The 22799-nt window shown below is 35.7% G+C and overlaps 1 protein-coding gene across 4 annotated transcripts in view; it reads right to left on the reverse strand.

The window, feature by feature from the left end:
* Positions 1–2565: 2565 nt before the first annotated feature.
* Positions 2566–22799, reverse strand: part of ARHGEF9 (Cdc42 guanine nucleotide exchange factor 9) — a 199690-nt gene continuing 179456 nt past the window's right edge. For all 4 annotated transcript variants that reach the window (XM_030305957.1, XM_030305952.1, XM_030305955.1 and 1 more), the window contains 3 exons: positions 22342–22585; positions 16476–16544; positions 2566–2755 (listed from right to left, as the gene is read on the reverse strand). In XM_030305957.1, the coding sequence (XP_030161817.1) occupies positions 2574–2755; positions 16476–16544; positions 22342–22585 (495 nt within the window). In that variant the 3' untranslated portion in view covers positions 2566–2573. The remainder of the gene's footprint in view (positions 2756–16475; positions 16545–22341; positions 22586–22799) is intronic.

Below are 22799 nucleotides of genomic sequence, written 5' to 3' on the forward strand. Positions count from 1 at the left end.
AGGTAATAGGGCTCTACTTGGGGTTGTTGATCACTGGTCTGCTTTGCTACCATAGGCTGGGGGAACACTCCAACCAATGGTAAACTGATGTTTCATTGTTTTCACTAGTTATTGGCATTTGGTGAGGCCAATGGTTTGGGTAGATGAAAGGTGGGTGGCAAGGGGTAATACCCCTGATCCTGGAGCTCTGAGACAGGCTCAGGGGAGAAGGGCATCAAAGGAGGGTAAGGGGGCTTGGCTAAGAGATGTTGTAGGCCCAGGGACTTGGCCAAGCATCTCCTCTTGGTTTGCTCCTAGCCCCTGGAGAAATGTCACAGTTAAGCCTAGTGGAGAAAAATGGAAAGTAGGAAAAGGATGTATACTCAAGGGAGGCCTACACAGCCATTGAAAAATACATGCTGTTTTCCAGGGAAGTCATTTTAGCTTAGGTGCTGGATACCAGTTTCCTTGCCAAGGGGGCTTAAGTAGCTGAGTCATTTGCTGAGCAGTCATGGCCAGTCCCGAGCCCTAGCCCTCTGCCCAGCTCAGGTTTACCCTTGGCTTACCCCACAAGTCTGATTTGAATGTGGTGGAATGGAAGCATAAACAGCTTGTAATTTGATTCCCACAGAGGAAAAACTCCCAGGCTGGGCAGGGCCTGGTCTGGGTCAGGAGGCATAGAGCGGCAATCAAGTCAGCTATGCTGAGGACTTCATGCAGCCATAGCTGCTGCTTGGTAAGCTGAGGTCCTTTCATGATGAAGTTTTCTCCCATAGACTTCAGAACAGACTCACAATTTCCAGATTCCTCCCTTAAGTGGTTCTCCATAGCAGGGCCCATTCTCACTTCTTTGTACTTCATTCCCTTGCTGTTCAAGGTCTGTTCACCTGAAGGGCTATGTGGGGAGGAGGAACAGGCACTCCTGCACCCATAGGGAGCCTGCCCCTTAGTGGGAGAAGTTAGATTTGCCCAAGTATAAAGCCTGCCTAAAATAAGCCTGAGGGTACTGTCTCTACCTCAGATCTTTTCTCCACAGGGAAGAGTCCCCTGGGCTCTTCACTTACTTGCTTCCAATGTCCTGGGATGAGAGAATATTGGAAACAGGGCCTACTTAGAGTCACAGGAGTTCTTTAACTATGCTAATAGCAGCAATTCTCCTGTGCCAGAACAGGAGAAACAAGGACTATAGGGAGAGGGGAAGGAAGGAATCATGGAAGATTGTCCATGCAGTCTGTTAACAATAGGGGAAGTCTACAAAACCTGAGTGGTAGGAACTGCAGGTACATATCTGGGGCTGAGGCTGTCTCTTTCCATGCCCATCCCTGTTCTTTCCTTCAAGAGTTTAAGGTCAGTTTTGTATCCTGTCCAGGTCAATAATTTGAAGGCAGCTGATGATCTTGGTCAGATGGGCTCTGTCTTGACCCCTTCATAGACTCCTATAAATGCTGCCTAAACTATCTGAAAATGTAAGTAGGGATGACCAGTCCCCTGAAATGATTGCAGTGGGGAACCCCAACTTTAAGCCCACTTGGTGCTGGAGGCAATTGAATCCTTCTCCCCAGGAAGCAGAGTCTCAGCCTCTTTGCTTCAAATTCAAATCTTTTAGCTTAGGGGAGGGAGAGGCCTACAAGGAACAGCATAACCAAAGCAGCTTGAAAAAGAGAATAATTGGCTCAAACTAAACCCCAGATACAAAACTGTCATGACCCAGCAGTGCTACAACATGGAAATCCCAGTGCTAGAGAAGAGCCCAAATGCAGAATGTTCCCTGAACAGAAGTCCTCTCCAGCATTATTATTCTCTGACTCTCCCTTGATTCTGTTTGGTTTTGATCCCTCTACAACACCTAAAACACAGTGAAAGCAAGAGAAATATCAGGCAGTTATGTCACAGAGCACAACAGAGCATGTCTAGACTGGCACGACTGAGGACAGATGATGCAGGGAAAAGGCTGTCTGGGGCAACTGCCAGGCTGCAGAAACATTCACAGATGATAAGCTGAGGGAGAAGAGAAAGGTGTATCTTCCCTTTACCCATTGAATAGTAAAAGGAAAAAAAAGAAATTTAAACTCCCAAACTCTATCACATCAAATTAAATTCAAAAGTCATCAGTATCAGTATCATCAGGAAAGAAAAAAGGCAATACAAACACATCTATGGTAATAATGACAAGTCAATGAATCACTCACAGGGGAGCAAAGAGATTATCTCAACAAGAAAAGGAACACATAGAAATACTATTTTCTGAAAATAAAGGGGAGGGGGACAAGGTAAGAACAGAAAGCTTTTAAGAAGGGATCACATATTTGGAAGTCATTGGTACCTCTTCCTACCAACTACAGATTTCACTTCCCCAAAACAACAGAAAATGTTTTTTGGTCCTTCTGTGTGTGTGTGTGTGTGTGTGTGTGTGTGTTTATGTGTATACTCAAGGGTCTATGTGTATATATATGTCTCTATATATATAAATATATATAAGCATATATATATTTATATATATATATAAATTTCAACAGTGCTTCTCCAAAAAAATGTCCATCTATAAATATAATTTTATTTACTTTATTTTAAAATTATCTGCCTCCCTGTAGGTATTATTTTTTGAAGGGGGTTAACCTGCTGAAGTTTTGCCAGAATGGTGACTGGCTGCGCTTGGGTTCGGTGAACTCAAAGACCTGCGACTGAGCGATGCCGTCGGGGACCAGGTACTGGCCCTGGTTTAACGGGTCCTGCGGTGGTGGGTAGGAAGGAGGAACTGAGCGGGCAGAGTTGACACCTAGAGTAGAGGGGAGATCAAAGGGAAATGGTATAAGTTAAGTAGCAAGGGGTTTCTCAAATGACCCAGTGGCCACTTTGGAAGGAAAATTCAAGGTAGTCAATTTTAGAGAGCATGAATTAGAATTGAAAATCTCCAAGGCAAGAATACGGGGCGCCTGGGTGGCTCAGTCGGTTGAGCATCTGACATCGGCTCAGGTCATGATCTCACAGTTTGTGGGTTTGAGCCCCATGTTGGGCTCTGTGCTGACATCTCAGAGCCTGGAGCCTGCTTCAGATTCAGTCTCCATCACTCTTTGCACTTCCACTCATGCTCTGTCTCTCTGTCTCTCAAAAGCAAATAAAATGTTAAAAAAATTAAAAAGAAAATATCCAAGGCAAGAATTACATTCCTTAACAGATTTTGGAATGGTGTGACTACTGCAACAACACATGCTTTCCCATCTACTGAGGTATCACTGAGAAGTTTGTGGTGTTGCCACTATCCATTTTACAGATGACGACACTGAGACCTGGGTGAAATGTCACACTCAAGGTCATAAAGTGAGGGACAGATTTCACATTCTTTGATTTCTCAGTTCAAGCTCTATTTATTTATTTATTTATTTATTTATTTATTATTTTTTTAATATGAAATTTATTGTCAGGTTGGTTTTCATACAACACCCAGTGCTCATTCCAACAGGTGCCTTCCTCAATGCCCATCACCCACCCTTCCCTCCCTCCCACCCCCCATCAACCCTCAGTTTATTCTCAGTTTTTAAGGGTCTCTTATGGTTTGGCTCTTTCCCGCTCAACCTCTTTTTAAGAGACTGTTACACAGGACTGTTCTTGCAAGTCACCCAACAATTTCCATTTAACTTCAAAGGTCTTTCGTTTCCTCCCTCCTCAACCCTCCCAAAGTGTCAAAAGAACCTGTTAAGAACTATTGACTTCAAAGCAGGTTTTTGGTGGATAAATGGTTTTCTAAAAGCCAAGGTACAAGTGATCCAGTATTCTACACCAGGTTGAGAATGCTGAAACCATATTTAATATGGAAGTGGCATTGGTAGATGGGAGAAAGCAAAGAAGACATGATTCATGGAATACAAGGAAGATTGGAATATATTTGTAACCTTTCAAAGGGAACACTTCAGCGATTGCAACTTTCATAGAAGTGTTTGCAACCATCAAAACAAAATCCACATGAATAGACGATACAGGTGGGAGTGGGAGGCTAAACTGAAAGTTTAATCCTAACCTATATTCAGAACATAATAGGCCGAGGCATACAGCATATGATTTCAGAATTCAATGAAGACCTTTCTGCTGCTCCGAAAAAAGTTCCTCATCTGCTGGCCAATGTCTGTAATTTCAACATTACAGCTTATTTGTTTGCCTTTGTTTGATGACTTGATCCCATTACACTAGAAGTAGTGTCATATTGAGCCATCACCAGCCTTTGGCACTTAAGTGGGAAGGAATCAGTTCTTTCTAAAAGCTTTGTTTTGGTTCTTACTTTTGTTTTCCAGATTTATTGATATATAATTGAAATATAACATTCTGTAAGTTTAAGTTGTGCAATATGATAATTTGATATACATATATATTGCAAAATTATTACCACAATAAAGTTAGTATATCCATCACCTAACAAAATTACCTTTTTTGTGTGGTGTGAGCATTTAAGAACTCTCAGCAACTCCCAAGTACACAATAAGATATTGTTAACTGCAGTCACCATCCTGTACATATATCCCCAGAACCTCTTCATCTTATAACTAAAGTTTGTGCCCTTTGACCAACATGTTGATATGTCCTACAATCCCAGCCCTGGAAACCACCAATCTACTTTCTGTTTCTATAAATTTCCTTTTTTAGATTCTAATACAAGTGAGATCATATAGTATTTGTATTTTTGTTTTGCTTATTTCACATAGTATAATGCCCTCAAAGTCCATCCATGTTTCCATAAATGACAGGATTTCCTTATTTCTATGGCTGAATAATATTCCATTGTATATACCACATTTATTTTATCTATTCATCTGCTGAAGGACATGCAGGTTACTTGCTGTCTTGGCTATTGTGAATAATGCTGCAATGAACATGGGGGTGTACACATCTCTTTGAGATCCTGATTTCATTTTCTTCCCATACACACAGCTCTATTTGCAATTTTTAAGGACCCTCCATACTGTTTTTACAGTAGCTTACCAATTTGCATTCCTACCGTCAGTGCCCATTCCCTTTTTCTCCACATCCTCACCAGCACTTGTTACATCTTGTTTTTTTTTTATAACAGCCACTCTAACAAATACAAAAACTCATGGTTTTGATTCACATTCTTCTGATAACTAATTATGTTGAACATCCTTTCTTATACCTGTGGAACATTTACATGGGCATTTAAATATCTTCTTTGGGAATATGTCTATTTACATCCTTTGCCCATTTTTAATTGAACTATTTTTTTTAGTTGAGTTGTATGTGTTGCTCATATATCTTACATAGTAATCCCTTATCAAATATGTACTTTGCAAATATTTTCTCTTATTCTGTAGGTTGCCCTTTCATTTTGTTGATTGTTTCTTCTGTTGTGCAGAAGGTTTTTTGTATGATGTAGCCTCACTATTTTTTATTTTGTTGTTTGTGCTTTTGGTGTCATGTTCAAAACCTTGTTGCCAAAACCATGTCAAAGAGTATTTTCTCTACATTTTCCTCTAGGACTTTTTTATGGAGTTGAGTCTTATACTTAAGTCTTTAATCCATTTTGAGTTCATTTTTGTGAATAGTTTAAGATAGGGGTCTAATACATTGTCTTGCATGTAAATATCCAATTTCCCCAATACTTTTTATAGAAGAGGCTATCCTTTTTCCATTGAGTATTCCTGGCCTCCTGATAAATATTAGTTGACTATGGGTTTATAATTGGGCTCTTGTTTCTTTTCCATTAGACTATATGTCAGATTTTATGCCAGTACCAGATTGTTTTGATTACTATAGCTTTGGGATAAAGTTTAAAGTCAGAAAGCATGATGCCAGCAGCTTTGTTCTTCTTTCTCAGGATTGCTTTGGTTATTCAGGATCTTCTGTGATTCCATATGAATTTTAGAATTGCTCTATTTACTTCTGTGAAAAATACCATGAAATTTGAGATAGGGATTACAATAAATCTATAGATGGCCTTGGGTAGTAGGGGCAATTTCAAAATATTAAGTATTACAATCCATGAACACAGAATATCATTCCATTTATTTATGTCTTCTTCAGTTTCTTTTATAAATTTCCAAATTTCTTTTATATATACGTCCAATTTTATAAATGTACAGATTTTTAACTTCTTAAGTTAAATATATTCCTAAGTACTTTATCCCATTTTGTGTGTTGAAAATGGGATTGTTTCATTAATTTCTCTTTTGAATATTCATTTTAACAAAAACAAAAATGATTTTTATACATGTATTTTTTATCTTGAAACATTACTGAATTCCATTATTATTCTAGTATTCTAAATTTCTTAGGAGACTTTAGATATTTCTATATATAAAATCATGTCACCTGCAAACAGAGAAAAATTTACTTCTTCCTTTCATTTATTTCTTTTTCTTGCCTGATTGCTCTGTATAGGACTTCCAGCAGTATGTTGAATAGAAGTGGTGAGAGTTGGTATCCTTGTCTTGTTCCTGATATTAGAGGACAAGCTTTCAACCATTCACCATTGAGCATGCTTATTAATTGTGGTAAGCTTGTCATATAAGGCATTGATTATGTTGAAGTATGTTCCTTATATACCAAATTTATTGAGAATCTTTATCATGAAAGTATTTTGAATTTTGTCAGATGCTGTTACTGCATCTATACAGATGATATTTGATTCTATCTTACTCTCTGTTAGTGTGGTGAATCACATTTATTGATTTGCATATGTTGAATGATCCCTGCTTCCTAGAGATAAATCCCACTAGAAGAGGTGTACAGTCCTTTAATGTGCTGTTGAACTTGGTTTGCTAGCATTTTGTTGATAATTTTTACATATATATTTATCAGAAATATTGGCCTGTATTGTCTTCTATTGTCTTTATCTGGCATTAGTGTTAGTGTAATCCTGCACTCATAAAATGAGTCTGGAAGTACTCCTTTCAAAATTTTGGAAAAGTTTAAGAAGGACTGGTGCATGTTCCACAGAATTCCCCAGTGAAACCATCTGGTTCTAGGCTTTTCTTTTTGGGAGGTTTTTGATTACTAATTCAATATACTTAGTCATTATTGGTCTGCTCATATTTTGTATTTCTTTTTTTCCATCAGTATTATTGAGATATAATAGACATATTATGTTGTATAAGATTAAGGTGTACAATATAATGATTTGATGTATGTATATACTGCAAAATGATAACCACATTAAGATTACTTAACATCTGTCACCTTGCCTAGTTACATATTTTTTTCTTTTGATGAGAAGTTTTTTTTTTTAATTTTTTTTAACATTTATTTATTTTTGAGACAGAGAGAGACAGAGCATGAATGGGGGGAGGGCCAGAGAGAGAGGGAGACACACAATCTGAAGCAGGCTCCAGGCTCTGAGCTGTCAGCACAGAGCCTGTTGCGGGGCTCAAACTCATGGACCATGAGATCGTGACCTGAGCGAAGTCGGACGCTCAACCGACTGAGCCACCCAGGCACCCCTTGATGAGAAGTTTTAAGATCTATTCTCTTAAACTTTCAAATTTACAATACAGCATTATTAACTTAGTGACCATGCTATACAGAACTTATTTTATAAGCTTGTACCCTTTAACTACATTTACCCATTTCCCCCATCCCACATCTCCTGCATCTGGCAACGACCAATCTGTTCTTTGTTTCTATGGTTTATTTTATTGCATTCCACATATAAGTAAGCTAATACAGTATTTGTCTATGAATTATTTCACTTATCATAATACCTTCCAGGTTCACCCATGATGTGGCAAAAGGCAGGATTTACTCTGTGTGTGTGTGTGTGTGTGTGTGCTTTATCCACATTTATTTTACTGATTTGTCTGCCAAAGGACATTTAAGTTGTTCCCATGTCTTGGCTATTGTTGAATAATGCTGCAAAAAACATAGGGAGTGGGGCGCCTGGGTGGCTCAGTCGGTTGAGCGGCTGACTTCGGCTCAGGTCACGATCTCGCGGTCCGTGAGTTCGAGCCCCGCGTCGGGCTCTGTGCTGACAGCTCAGAGCCTGGAGCCCGTTTCAGATTCTGTGTCTCGCTCTCTCTCTGCCCCTCCCCTGCTCATGCTCTGTCTCTCCCTGTCTCAAAAATAAAAATAAAACGTTAAAAAAAAAATTTAAAAAAAAAAAAAAAACATAGGGAGCAGGTATTTCTTTGAGATAGTGATTTCACTTCCTTTAGATATGTACTCCAAACTGGAATTACTAGATTATATGGTAGTTCTATTTTTAACTTTGTGAAGAACCTCCATGCTGTTTTCCATACTGGCTGTACCAACTTACGTTCCTACAGTATACAAGGGTTCCCTTCTCTCCATAGCCTTGTCAATACCAGTTATTGCTTATCTTTTATTAGCTATTTTAACAGGTGTGAAGTGATATCTCATTGTACTTATTTGCATTTCCTGATGATAAGTGATGTTGAGAACTTTTTCATGTATTTGTTGGCCATTTGAATATTTTCTTTGGTAAAAATATCTATTCAGGTATTTTGCCCCTTTTTAAATTGGATTATCTGTGGGATTTTGCTATTTCCAAACTGCATGCCTTTTGTCTCTGTCTCTTGCCTAGTTGCCTTGGCCAGAAACTCCAGAACAATATTGAATAGAGGTAATGAGACTGGACATCCTTGCCTTGTTCCTGATTTTGGGGGGAGACATCAGTCTCTCATCAGTAAGCATGGTGTTAGTTGTGGATGTTTTATAGATGCTCTTAAATATATAAAATCTTGTCATAGTCAATCAATTTTACTTCCTCTCTGATTCAGATACTGTTTCCTTCTTTTTCTTACCTGAATGCTCTTTGCTTAAGACTTCTAGTACTATATTGCATAGGGGTGATGAGATTGGGTGCTATCATGTTGTTTCTTATATTAGAAGAATAGCTTTCAAATTTTCACCATTAAGTATGATGTTAGCTGTGGATCTGCCATGTATTGCCTTTATTATATTGAGGTACATTTCTTCTATACATAATTTGTTGAGAGTTTTTGTCATGAAAGGATGTTGAATTTTGTCAAATGCTTTTTTAGAATCTATTGAGATGATTGTATGATTTTTTTATCTTTCTATTAATGTGGTATACTACATTTTTATTTGCATATGTTAAACCATCCTTGCATCTCAGTAATGAATCTCACTTGATTATGCTGTATGATATGATCCTTTTAATGTGCTGTTGAATTTTGTTAGCTAGTATTTTGTTAAGAAATTTTGCATCAGGAATATTGTCCTGTGGTTTTCTTTTCATGAAGTGTTCTTATCTGGATTTAGTATTGGTGTTACTGCTGGTCTCATAAAATGAGTTTGCAAGTATTCTCGTCTCTTCAACTTTTTGGAAGAGTTTGAGAAGGATTGGCATTGATTCTTTAAATACTTGGTACAATTCACCAGTAAAACCATCTATTCTTGGGCTTTTCTTTGTTGGGAGGTTTTTTTTTTATTACTAATTCAATCTTCTTATTCATTTTTGGTACATTCATATTTCTATTTCTTCATGATTCAATCTTAGTACATTGTATGTTTTTTTTTTCAATATATGAAATTTATTGTCAAATTGGTTTCCATACAACACCCAGTGCTCATCCCAAAAGGTGTCCTCCTCAATACCCATCACCCACCCTCCTTAGAAATTATTCATTTCTTCTAGGTCATCCAAGTTTTTGGTGTATATTGTTCACATTATTCTCTTATGATTCTATTTCTGTGGTATTATTTGTAACCTGTTTAATTTCTGATTCTATTTATTTGAGTTTTCTCCCTCCTTTAGTCTAGCCAAAGGTTTGTCAATTTTGTTTATCTTTTCAAAAAATAGCTCTTAATTTCATTGAACTTTTCTATTGTTTTTCTGCTCTCTATTTCTCCTCTGATCTTTGGTATTTCCTTTTTTTCTGTTAACGTTGGGCTTATTTTTCTTCTTTTGCTTGTTCTTGAAGTGTAAAGTTAGGTTGTTTATTTGAATTTTTTTCTTTGTGTAAGCATTATGGCTATAAACCTCCCTCCTAAAACAGATTTTGCTACATCCCGTAACTTTTGGTATGTTAGGTTTTCATTTTCATTTATTCAAGATATTTTTTTTATTTCCCTTTTGATTTCTTCTTTGACTCATTGGTTATTCAGAAGTGTGTTGTGTAAATTCCACATATTTGTGAACTTTCCAGTTTTCCTCCTGTTACAGATTTTTAGATTCATACCACTGTGGTTGGAAAAGACACTTGATATGATTTCAGTCTTCTTAAATTTTCTAAGACTCGTTTTGTAACCTAACACATACCACTCTAGAGCATGTTCCATTTGTGCTTGAGAAAAATGTGAATTCTGCTGCTATTGGATGGCATGTTCTTTATATGTCTTTTAGGTCAACTTAGTCTAAATATATTTCCAGTCCAATATTTTCTTAATCAATTTTTGTCTAGGTGATCTATTAATTGTTACTATTATTATATTGTCTGTTTCTTCCTTCAGATCTGTAAGTATTTGTTTCATAATGAGCACATATATATTTACAATTTACATATTTATGTTTTGGGTGCATATATATCTTGATGAATTACCCCTTATGACTATATAGTGACCTTCTTTGTCTCTTGTGACAGTTTTGATTTATATAAGTGTAGCTATCCTTGCTTTAGTTTGGCTTCTGCATTCATAAAATACCTGTTTACCATCCCTTAACTTTGAGGCTATATGTATCCTTAAAGATGAACTTAGTCTTCTGTAGGCAGTGCATAATTGTGTCTTATATTTTTATCCATTAAGCCACTCTATGCATGTTGATAAGGGAATCTAATCCATTCACAATGAAAGTAATTATTGAGATGGTAGGGATTTACTATTGTCATCTTATTAATTATTTCTGTTTTATAGTTATTTTGTTCTTTTCTTCTTCTCTTGCTATTTTCCTTTATGAATTGATGGTTTTCCAAACTTGTATGCTTTGATTCACCTCTTTTTGTGTGTGTATCTACTGTAGGTATGTTCTTTGTGGTTACAATGAAGCTGACATAGATATCTTATAGTTACAATAATCTATTTTATACTGGTAACAAATTAACTTTGGACACATAAAAAACAAACTCTACCTTTTTACTATCTCCAACTCCACATATTATGTTTTTGATGTCACAATTTACATTTTTTATTGTTATCCATTAATAAATTATTGTACCTTAGTTATTTTAACCCTTTTATACTTTATCCTTTATAGATATAATTAATACACCACCATATTAGAGTATTCTGAATTAGATATACACTTGCTTTACCTGTGTGTTTATATTTTCATATGTTTTCATGTTACTGATTATCATCTTTTACCTTCAGTTTGAAAAACTCATTTCAGCATTTCTTATAAGACAAATCTAGAGGTGATGGACTCTCTTTCTCTCAATCTCTCTCTCTCTCTCTCTCTCTCTCTCTCTCTCTGGGAAAGTCTTTCTTTCTTCTACATTTCTAAAGGACAACTTTCCTGGGTATAGTATTCTTGGTTAAAAGTTTTCTTCTTTCAGAACTCTGAATATAGCATCCCACTCTCTCCTGGTCTGCTAGGTTCCTGCTGAGAAATCTTCTAATAGCCTTATGTGTGTTCCCTTGTATATGAAGATTTTATCTTGCTGCTTTTAATCTTTTCTCTTTGTTTTTGACTTTAGACAGTTTTATTATAATGTATCTTGAAGAATATAATTTGGGTTGACATTGTTTAGCAAACAATGAGTCTCATGAAGCTGAATATTTAAATACTTATCCAGGATTGAAAGTTTCTCAGCCATTATTTCTTTAAATAAGTTTTCTTCCCCTTTCTTTCTCTTTTCTTCTTCTGGTTCTACAATATTGTATAGATTGCTTATCTTAATTTTATCCCATAATTCACATAGGCTTTCTTCAATAATTTCAAATGACCTGTTTTTGACTTCACAAATACTTTCTTCTGCTTGATCAAATCTGTTTTTGATGCTCTCTATTGCATTTGTTTCATTTCATTAATTGTATTCTTCATCTCTATAATTTTTGTTTGGTTATTTTTTTATGATTTCTACTCTTTGTTAAGTTTCTTGTCTTGTGTATTGTTTTCCTGATTTTTTTGAACTTTCTGTGCTTTCTTGTAGCTCACTAAATTTCCTTGAAACAACTATTTTGAAATGTTTATTGGAAAAATTGCATATCTCCATGTCTTTGGGGGTCAGTTTCTATAAAACTGTATTCCTTTGGTTATGTCATGTTTCCCTGATTTTTCATGTCCCTTGTAGTATTGAGTTGCTGTTGTGGCATTTGAAAAGGCATTCACTTCCTCTAGTCTTTATTGACTGGCCCTATTTTTCTATGCATCTAATCATGGATATTTTTCTCTATGGGTGATCTGGAACTTTTCTGCTGGATTTTGAACTTTCACAAAAGCACATTCATCTGTGGGTGACTGTCAAAATCAATATTCTTCAGGGGGAAGACAGTTGAAAGCTATTCTGCTATTTTGGTGATGTCCTCTAAGAGGCAATTTTCAAAGGTGGTAAGTGTCAGAAATATGAAGGTACTGAGTGCCAACAAATGATATGAAAATATTAGGGGGAAAGTTTGGGAAGTGTTCATTTTAATTTCTCAATTAAACTTTTTTTTTTATTTTGAGAGTACTGCATATTTACATGCAGCTGTAAGAAACGATACAGAGATACACTTTGTACCCTTTATTCAGTTTCTCCAATGATAACATTTTATAAAACTCTAGTACAATATTACAACCAGGATTTTAACATTGTTATGGGACACAGCCAAGAGATAGAACATTTCTGTCATCACAAGAACACTATCATTACTCTTCCATAACCACTCTTCTCTCCTGTACTCACCCCCTCCTTAATCTTTGCAACCACTAATCTGCTTCCCATTACTAAATGATATCATTTCAAGAATGTTACATAAATGGAGTCATACCATATATAACGTTTGAGGATTGGCTTTTCTCAGCATAATTCCTTGGAGATTCACCCAAGTTGTTGCATGTACCAATAGTTGGCTCCTTTTTACTAAGAAGTAATATTCCATGGTATGGATATACCATAGTTTGCTTACTCACCTACTGCAAGATATCTGGGTTGTTTCCATTTTGGGCTATTATGAACAAAGTTGCTATAAACATTTGTTTAGAGGTTTTTATGTGAAAGTAAATTTTCATTTCTCTGCGAAAATTGTCCAGGAATGTAACTGCTAGGTTATATGGTAATTGTACATTTTGTGTTTTAAGAAACCACCATACTATTTTCCAGAGTGGCTATGCCATTTAGCAATCTCTACAGCAAGATATAAATGATTCAGTTCCTCTACACCCTTCCCAGCATTTGGTGTTGTCACTATTTATTTTTATTTTAGCCTTTTCAATAGGTATGTAGTGATATCTCATTGTGGTTTTCATTTGCATTTCTCCAATGATCAATAATGTTGAACATCTTTTCATGTGTTTAACTGCCATCCGTATATTCTCTTCAGTAAAATATCTGTCTTTTGCCTATTTTCTAATTGAAGTGTGTAGTTTTATACTGTTGAGTTTTGAGAGTTCTTTGTATATTCTAGTTATTAGTGTTTTTTCAGATACATGGCTTGTAGTTTTTCCTACTCTGTAGCTTGTCTTTTTATCCTCTTCATGTGATCTTTTAGAGGGCAAAAATTTCTATTTTGATGAGGCACATTATATCAATTTTTCATTTTGTGGTTCCAGCTTCTGGTGTCAAGTCTAAGAACTTCTTTGCCTAGCCCTATATACTGAAGAATTTCTCCTTTTTAAAAAGTTTTGTAGCTTTAAATATAAGTTCATTATCCATTTTGAGTTCATTTTTATAGTGTGTAAGTTTAGGTTGAGTTGTTTTTTTTTAAATTTTTATTCTATGAGTAAAGTAGCATTTGTTGAAAACATTGTCCTTCCTCCACTAAACTTCTTTTGAATCTTTTTCAAAAATTACTTGGGCATATTTATGTAGGTCTATTTCTGGTTTCTCTGTTTCATTGATATAATATGCCTATCCTTCTGCCAATACCACGCTGTCTTGGTTATTGTAGCTATATAATTAGTGTTAAAATCAGGATAGACCGATTAAATTTACTCTTCTTTTTCAAGATTATTTTAGTTATTTTAGGATATTCATTTTATTTTGAGCTGGTCCTACAGCCTCGGAGATGGGAGCTATGCTATTGGCCCTAGGGAGTTCTATGATGACAGACTGAAATAGGTTGATAGACTAAGAATTAGTATTCAAATTCCAAGAAGTTATGTATCAATTCTTAAAACCAAGACGATATATAAAAGTAAAAAAGGCTTTCCTTGGAGCTAGGCTCTGTCCTCTTTGCTTATCTTACAGCCAGTCTTCCCCCACTACAGAGCAGTAGACTGAGTTGACAAGGTCCCATGGAATTATAGGTGGGGGTGGAAAGGGACACTAGAATAATTTACCTTATTCAATATATCTGCATTAGAGAATTATTAATAACAGTGATCCCATCACTTCCAGGAAAGGGTCATTGGAAGGGTTAAAGAAACTGGCTTTTATGGGTATCTTAAAGAATTCCCTTCTTACTCTTATCATGTACATAATATAACTATTAAATTCCTAAGTTTGACAATTGCTTCCACATATGCAGTTCCCTCGAGTCTCAAAATATATCGATCATCACAGTCCTGGACTAGGAGAGTCTTGAAAACTAGAAATAGAAATAATGGAGATTCGTAGGAATTCTGGAAAGTTTGAAACTAAATGAGTTTCTTTGAAAACTAGAATTGCTGAATCAGTGTTTAGATATTGGGGAATAAGAGAGAACCTGAAAGGAATAGCCTTGTGACTAGATAGGGTGGAAAAGGAACCTGACACCAGGACTTGGTATGAGTGAGCAGGACTGTTTTCTGGCTTGTTGCTTTATGGGAGCTCCTTTGCTTTAAGAGTTCGTAGTGAAAAGAGCAGCCAGTATTAGATAGACTTGAGGGAACCTGCCCTGAGGTAAAGGGGTATTATCCCATCATGAAGGTCAGTGTGGAGAACAGTGGAGGGAATCATAGTGAGAAAATCTCAGGGGTTAAGAGCCTCCAGGAAACAGGCAGGACACAAAGTAGCTTCTTTGTAGCCTGAGGACTCCCCAACTGGCTGGGGTTCTTTTCTGCTTATATCTCTAAGGAAGGGGTACATTCTCTCACAATGTTTCTCTACTCATACAGATCATATCTATACTGACCTAACTTCAGATAGCTTTCTAACACTTTCATGTTTTTACTCTCAAGTGGTTAAGAGTGATTGCCTTTAATTTCCTACCTAAAGATAATCATATTTCCATGATGAGGGAAGAAGCCAGTGAGTGCCTCCCAAGGGCAAGAAACAATAAGCAGTTAAAAGGAAGTCATGTCTAGTCACAGGGGCCCCAACTAGGTGCACTGTTTAATTGGAAATCAGATATTCATAGGCACTCAACCTCCTCAGTGAAAAGGAGCTTCATTTGGGAATAATTAAGGGAGCTCTACTTGGTTGCTGGAATTTCAGGCAACTTGAATCTAGTAATTTTGTAGGGTGATTCATTCTAAACCAAAGAGTCTACTGAGAAAGCAGAAGGGCCTGGGGAAAGTGAGGTCTCATTAAGATCACCTACCCCTGGGGAAAATGACAGTGTCTGTCAGTAATAGAAGCAGCTGTCAGTAATTGAGCTGAGACAAAATGTGAGCTGTTCTTTCCCAGCATAGAGAATCAGCAGACCCCTGAGATGGAGAGGGAAGAACAGTGGACTTGGAATCAAGATGAGTTAAGTTCACAATCACTTTATCCCAAAGATCTTGTTTCCTAATCTGGAAAATGAGGCTAATAATGCCTACCTTTTCAGAAGTACCATAAAGATGAAATTAAAGAACTTGTATAAAATAACTGGTAATGAATAGGGTCATGAATAAAATAAAGGATAGTTACTTCCTTTTGTTCAACTAAGCATTTTAAGTTTGTCTAGTTCATGAAAAGGAGAAAGCTTTATTCCATATTCAAATTGATTCTCAAGGTATTTTCCTTTTTTAAGTACTTTATGGTTCAGAGAAAGAAAACTAATATCTGAATCTTCTGTATTGGTCCAGTTTGAAGTTCTCCATTCTGATTTAAGGCTCCTGATTTAGCAAATGCCCCCAAACAAATTAAGGAAAATTGTGTATATATTCCAAATATATTTGTACTTATTAATAAAATTTACACAGTTACTATTGTTCATCAGTCTCTAATTTGTGAGTGAAGTTTAGTTTATTTCTTTTACTTACATAAAAATAAAAGGAAACAAATTTTATTTTTTCCTGTCCCCAATGAACTATCTTTGGACATAACTACCTTACACTATTTATTCCTAAACCTTATGCCTTTAAGACCATTTGCTACATTATCAGGAACACCTGGAAACCCAGACACTCCCCCACCATCCCAAATTAGCTTTCACATGGAAACAAGCCTGGGGATTTGCAATCACATAGTTTATGGCTTCACACTCTCACAAAGAAAGTAGAGCTGGTGGGGTAAAAGCAGCTTTACCTTTTTGTTTAGGGACTTTTCTCACAGTCATTGCAGCTTGCCTCTTCTGGTTTTCAGAAATTTCAAAGCCTATAATATAAAAATACATGACTTTGTTACAAGAAACACAGACCTTTTCAAATGTATAAAATAGTACAACTTTTCTGAAATAGTAATTTTGGCAAGATATATCAAAAGTCTTGATAAATAAATGGTGAGAAGCTTGAACAAATATTCAGCTACAAAAATGTTTTTCACAGTATAGAGAGGCAAAAGAAATGTGAGAATATGAGTTAAGATGATGGTAAATGAAGAAGGGGTGAATAAACTATGGCATAAAGTAGAAAAATATTTCACAACCAAAAGCAAAAACAAAGACAAGGAAATAATGAGTCAAAATATAAAATATTAAAACCGAAAATTTGTGTAAAGTTTCAAATGGAAGAAAAAAATCAAATGGCAAAAAAGTAATGAAATAATAGAAATGTCTATTCAAGTCCTTTATCCATTTAAAAAATTTTTAATGTTTATTTATTTTTGGGAGACAGAGAGACAGAGTGCAAGGAGGGGAGGGGCAGAGAGAGAGGGAGACACAGAATCCAAAGCAGGCTCCAGGCTCTGAACTGTCAGCACAGAACCCGACGCAGGGCTCGAATTCACAAACTGTGAGATTATGATCTAAGCAGAAGTTATATGCTTAACCGACTGAGCCACCCAGGCACTCCTTCTTTGCCTATTTTTAAAATTAAGTTATTTGATATTTTCCTATTGAGTTGTAGGATATCCCTATATGTTTTGGAAATTAACCTCTTATATAATTTATATATATACATATATATATATTATGCAAATATTTTTTGATGCTTTAGGTTGCCTTTTCATTGTTTCCTTTGCAGTGTAAAAGCACTTTATTATGACACAATTTTGCTTTGTTGCCTGTGCTTCATATCCAAACAATCATTGCTAAGATCAATGCCAAGAAGCTTTTTCCCTATGTTTTCTTCTAGAAGTTTTAAGGTTTGGGGTCATATAATTAAGTCTTTTATACATTTTGAGTTAGTTTTCGTGTATGGTGTAAGGTAGGAGTTCAATTTCTTTGGTTTGCATGTGGATATCCAGTTTTCCCAGCACCATTTATTGAAGAAACCATCTTTTCCCAATTGTATATTCTTGGTACCCTTGTCAAAGATATGTTGACTGTATATGTATGGGTTTTTTTCTAGTCTTTCTATCCTATTCCACTGGTCTATATGTCTGTCTTTATATCAGTACCATACTGTTTTAAATAATGTAGCTTTTAATATATTTTGAATCAGGAAGTATTATGCCTCCAGCTTTGTTCTTTCTCTCAAATATTTTTAGCTATTATGGTTCTTTTGTGGTTCCACATGAATCTTAGGATTGTGTTTTCTATTTCTGTAAAAAAATAATATTGGAGTTTGGTTAAGATCACATTGAATCTGTAGATGGCATTGGGTAAAATAGATATTTTAACAATATTAAGTCTATTATGTGTTCTTTAATTTCTTTCAGCAAGGGTTTATAATTTTTGGTGTAGAAATCTTTCACCTTCTTGGTTAAGTTTATTCCTATTATATCCATTTTGATGTGATTATAATTGGGACTACTGTATTTGCTTATTTTTTTTCAGATAGTTCATTGTTAGTATTTAGAAACACAACTGATTTTTGTATGTTGATTTTGTATCCTGCAATTGTACTGAATTCATTTATTAGACATAAAAGTATTTCTGTGGTGTTTTAAAGGTTTTCTACTTATAAGATAATGTCATCTACCAACAGTAATAATTTTACTTTTTCCTTTCCCATTTGAATGCCTTTTATTTTCTTCTAGCCTAATTTTCTCTGGCTATGACTTCCACTACTATGTTGAATAGAAATGGTGAAAATGGGCATCTTTGTCTTAGAACTGATCTAAGAAAAAAAGCTTTCAGTTTTTCCCCCTTGAGTATGATGCTAGCTGTGGGGCCTTTCATATATAGCCTTTATTATGTTCAGGTAAATTCATTCTATACATAGTTTGCTGTGAGTTTTTTTTCGTTTTTTATTTTATTTTTGGGACAGAGAGAGACACAGCATGAACGGGGGAGGGGCAGAGAGAGAGGGAGACACAGAATCGGAAACAGGCTCCAGGCTCTGAGCCATCAGCCCAGAGCCTGACGCGGGGCTCGAACTCACGGACCGCGAGATCGTGACCTGGCTGAAGTCGGACGCTTAACTGACTGCGCCACCCAGGCGCCCCATGCTGTGAGTTTTTTATCATGAAATAATGATAAATTACATCAAATCATTTTTCTGCATCTATAGATGTGATCATGTGATTTCTATCTTTCATTAGAGTGATGTATCACATTAATTGATTTGCATATGTTAAACTATCATTGCATCCCAGGGATAAATCCTACTTGTTCATGATTTATGATCCTTTTATTGTGCTGCTGAATTCTGTTTGTTGCTGTTTTATTAAGAATTTTTTTCATGTACGTTCATCAGGGATATTGGCCTTTCATTTTGAACTGGAAGACTTAATATTGTTAAAATATCCATTCTGCCAAAGGCCATCTACAAATTCAAAGAATCCTATCAAAACTCCAGATTCATTTATATAAGATATGAATAAGTTCTAGAAATCTGCTGTACGACATTGAGCCTATGGTTAACATTACTATATTATGCACTTAAAATTTTGTTAACAGCATAGAACTCATGGTGTTTTTACTGCTTAAAAAAAACAGGGTTGAGGTATCTCCAGAAGGGAGAAATTCTGTCTCAGCTTCAGTCTATGTATGCAGAGTCCCATCCTTGTCATGATCTTCCTGCCTACAGATGACAGCTTTGAACTATGCCTTTGAGTTTGAGCCTGCCCATGATCTTGCATTCTGACTTCCTGCTCCATAGATTTTGGAGTTGCTTAGCCAAGTTTTGCAATCATATCAGTCAGTTCTTTATAATAAATTTCTTAAATAATAATGCTTCTCCTATGTGTTGTGTTTCTCTGTTTGAACACTGATAGAAGAAGTTATAGTTATAGTTATAGTCTATATTCTTCACCTGAAGAGTTCCTTATGATAAATTAGGCTTTAAAAAACAAGTTGCAGAATAATATGTTTGGTATAATTTTTGTAAGTAAATTTTTTGAAAAGTCTTACGTGTATATATGTTTATATGAACATAAGTATGGAACTAGGCATACCAAATTTATACTGATTATCTCACACAGCATAGGAGTGACAGAGAAGGGAAAATAATGCTAAAATTTATTACATTTTAGTATGTGTTAAATGGTTATTATGGCCATGTATTTGTTTTATAATTAGAAAGTAAAAATAAAATTATGATAAATTTATGTGGCAGCCATAAAAATAATGATTAAAAATATTAACTGACATAGGGAAATGCTAATGATATGATTTTAAGTGCAAAATAAAGATATAAAATTAGAACTATTCATCATGGAGAGGTAGTTTGGGGGAGACAGAAAGAAAGAATCAGCAATCCTAGTCCTATTTTTTTTTATTTAGACATATTTAAAACACATAGGAAGGAAATATATGAAAATTTTTATAAAAGTTATCTGTCTCTGGGTAGAATGCTCTTGTGTTATTTTTATTTTTTCTTGTATTTTTCTGTTTTTCTCCAAAATTGCCTAAATAAAAGTGTTATTATAATTAGAAAAAAATAATGTTTTCAAAAAGATAACCATAGGTCTGTCAGAAAGTAATTTCTGTAGCTCCATCCACTTTGCTGCAAATGGCAAGATTTCATTCTTTTATTTCATTCTTTTTTATGGCTGAGTAATATTCCATTGGTGGGTGTAGCTATAGAGTCTGATGCTAAGCAAAATAAGTCAGAGAAAGACAAATACCATGTGATTTCACTCATGTGGAATTTAATAAACAAAACAAATGATCATAGGGGAAAATAAGAGAGTGGCAAACCAAAAAACAGACTCTTTATAGAGAATAAACCAATTGTCACCAGAGGGGAGGTCATTGGGCAGATGGGTTAAATAGGTGATGTGGACTAAGGGGTGCACTTATGATGAGTATGAGGTATGGTATGAAAGTGCTGAATCACTAAATTTTACACCTGAAATTAATATTATGCTGTATGTTAACTAACTGGAATTTAAAGAAGAACCTAAAAAAATTAAAAAATAAACTAACTTCTGGAAGCTTTTCTATTAGAAGCAGATTCTTAAAGTTACAGGTTATTAGGGCATTGTGTGGGAGATATCATGGTGGAATCAGAGGGAATGGTGGGGATCTTCCAGTTCATCTAGGGTCTACATAAAGCATACTAAGACAATTCCTTTAATAGCTCTAACAACCTAAGTGGTATCAGAGGCTGCTGCTGCCTACCATTGAGAGAAGCAGTCAAGTAGCATTCCTGTACAACTCCACATCATGTCCCATTGCAGTGCTTGTATGTTAAAAGCAATTTGACTTCAGTGGGATTCAAAGTGAATTATTAATATGCACTCTACCCCAAACATAAGGAAAAGACTAGGATTAGACTAAGCAGTGTCTTTCTGATCATCCTTCCTTATCTTTCAACCATTTAAATCACTGACACTGAAGGACAGAAGAATCCATTTGCATTAGGATTCAATGGGTAGGCCCATTTTTCTAGAGGCATTTTATACCAGCTTGAACATACAAGTGTTTTAATATAAAATTCCACTCTCATTAAGGATGGACAAAAACAGAAACTGTGTCTTCTCAGGGAATTACAAATTCTGGCTGTTTGGTATTTTTATGCCAAAATGGCAGGACCATGAGCAAGAGTCCAGATAGTACTTTGTAAACCACAAAGCTATAGTCAAGGGGACCTAAATCCCACATTTGGAAAGCACCATTAAAACTCTCTCTACTAATTATATACTCTTTCAAAAAGGGGAACAATCTGTTTAAAGCCAAAAATGTATGGTTTAGTGGGACTCTAAATCATGCAAGTGATCATGGTTTTAGACTCAGTTATATTTTCTACCATTTACTTAAAACACTTTCATACAGACAGTGTGATATATACATGCACATTAATTTTAATCTATGCTCTCAGGGCATTTACTTAACATCTGACGTGCCCTAATCTGGTATACACACTGAAGAGGTGATTTGTTAACATATTAAACACTCAGAATTATTTGCTCCAGAGGCCATTATTACCAGCAGTTCAGTCATCTTAATGCAGGAGGCCTAGTTAGCCTAATACATGCTAAAAATGAATTTTCAGTGGTAAAATTAATGTTATTCAAGATGTGTACTAGCCACAAATGTCTTACAGGCTCTTTAGCCTTCATAAGAACTGGGCATAAAAATCCAGTGAGCCCCATATCCTGTACCCTGCAGAAGGAAGCCTCAGGTCAAGATTGAAAACAGGTGCTATGCTTTGTCCCCCATCAGAGGATTTTGTCACCAGATTCTTACTAGAAAGTTAGTTGAATGCTGTTGTTATATCACCAACTCTTCCTTGACTAACCTTTACACAAAAGATGCTGCCATGTATCTAAGAACAGAACTGGGACTTCATTGAGATGATAGGACAGGTTGTATGACTGTTTTTGTGTTTGTTTGCTAATAAATGTTTGTATGTTTGGGAGAATTGAGGTTGAGGTTTGCTTTCAGTGTAATAGCTTTATCTAGTCAAGAGACTGTAAGGGAGGCCAAATTATAACTCTCATTTAACCCTGACTAGTAGAAACTACTGGTATCTGCCAAAAAGGACCTGATAATAGGAAACCACCAAAGTGGATTAGGTCAGTTTGCAACAGAAGTCTTCCATCTGTTTCTAGAAAAATGAAAACTAATTCAATTCCTCTATGTTCTTCATAGCCATATTCTTCTTTCTCCTCTCAGGTCACTTACCAATTTTTTCATCTTCCTGTACCATTTTTCTCTCTTCTCTGAAAGCCCTAAGCCAGCGTATCTTCTCCTCCAGCTTCTTGGCAAAGAATAGATGTATCTCCTCAGTCTCCTTGTTGTGAAGCTTGAAGGCATTTTTCATGCTGACATTAAAGTCATCATCTCTGCCATCTTCAATGTCAACTACCTCATATTTATCCATGTCAATGCGGCCTTTGTAGTACAAGATGTCTCTTCGGATCAGGTCCTAGGTGGGAAGGAAGAAAAGGCTTTATACTGGAGGTATGTGGACAGTAGGTACCAGGAGAGATGGCACATGGAAGCAAGCTAATAGGGGTTATTTTGGTCAAATTTAGGCAAGTTAGCTTAGCATTATGACATTGACAGGTTGGTTAGAAGATGCTCTTACAGAAAGCCTTTGTCCTACATCCAAAAACTCTCAGACTCCAGTATCAATCCTT

The sequence above is a fragment of the Lynx canadensis genome, chromosome X (genome assembly GCF_007474595.2).
Source record: "Lynx canadensis isolate LIC74 chromosome X, mLynCan4.pri.v2, whole genome shotgun sequence".
NCBI classification, from domain to species: Eukaryota; Metazoa; Chordata; class Mammalia; order Carnivora; family Felidae; genus Lynx; species Lynx canadensis.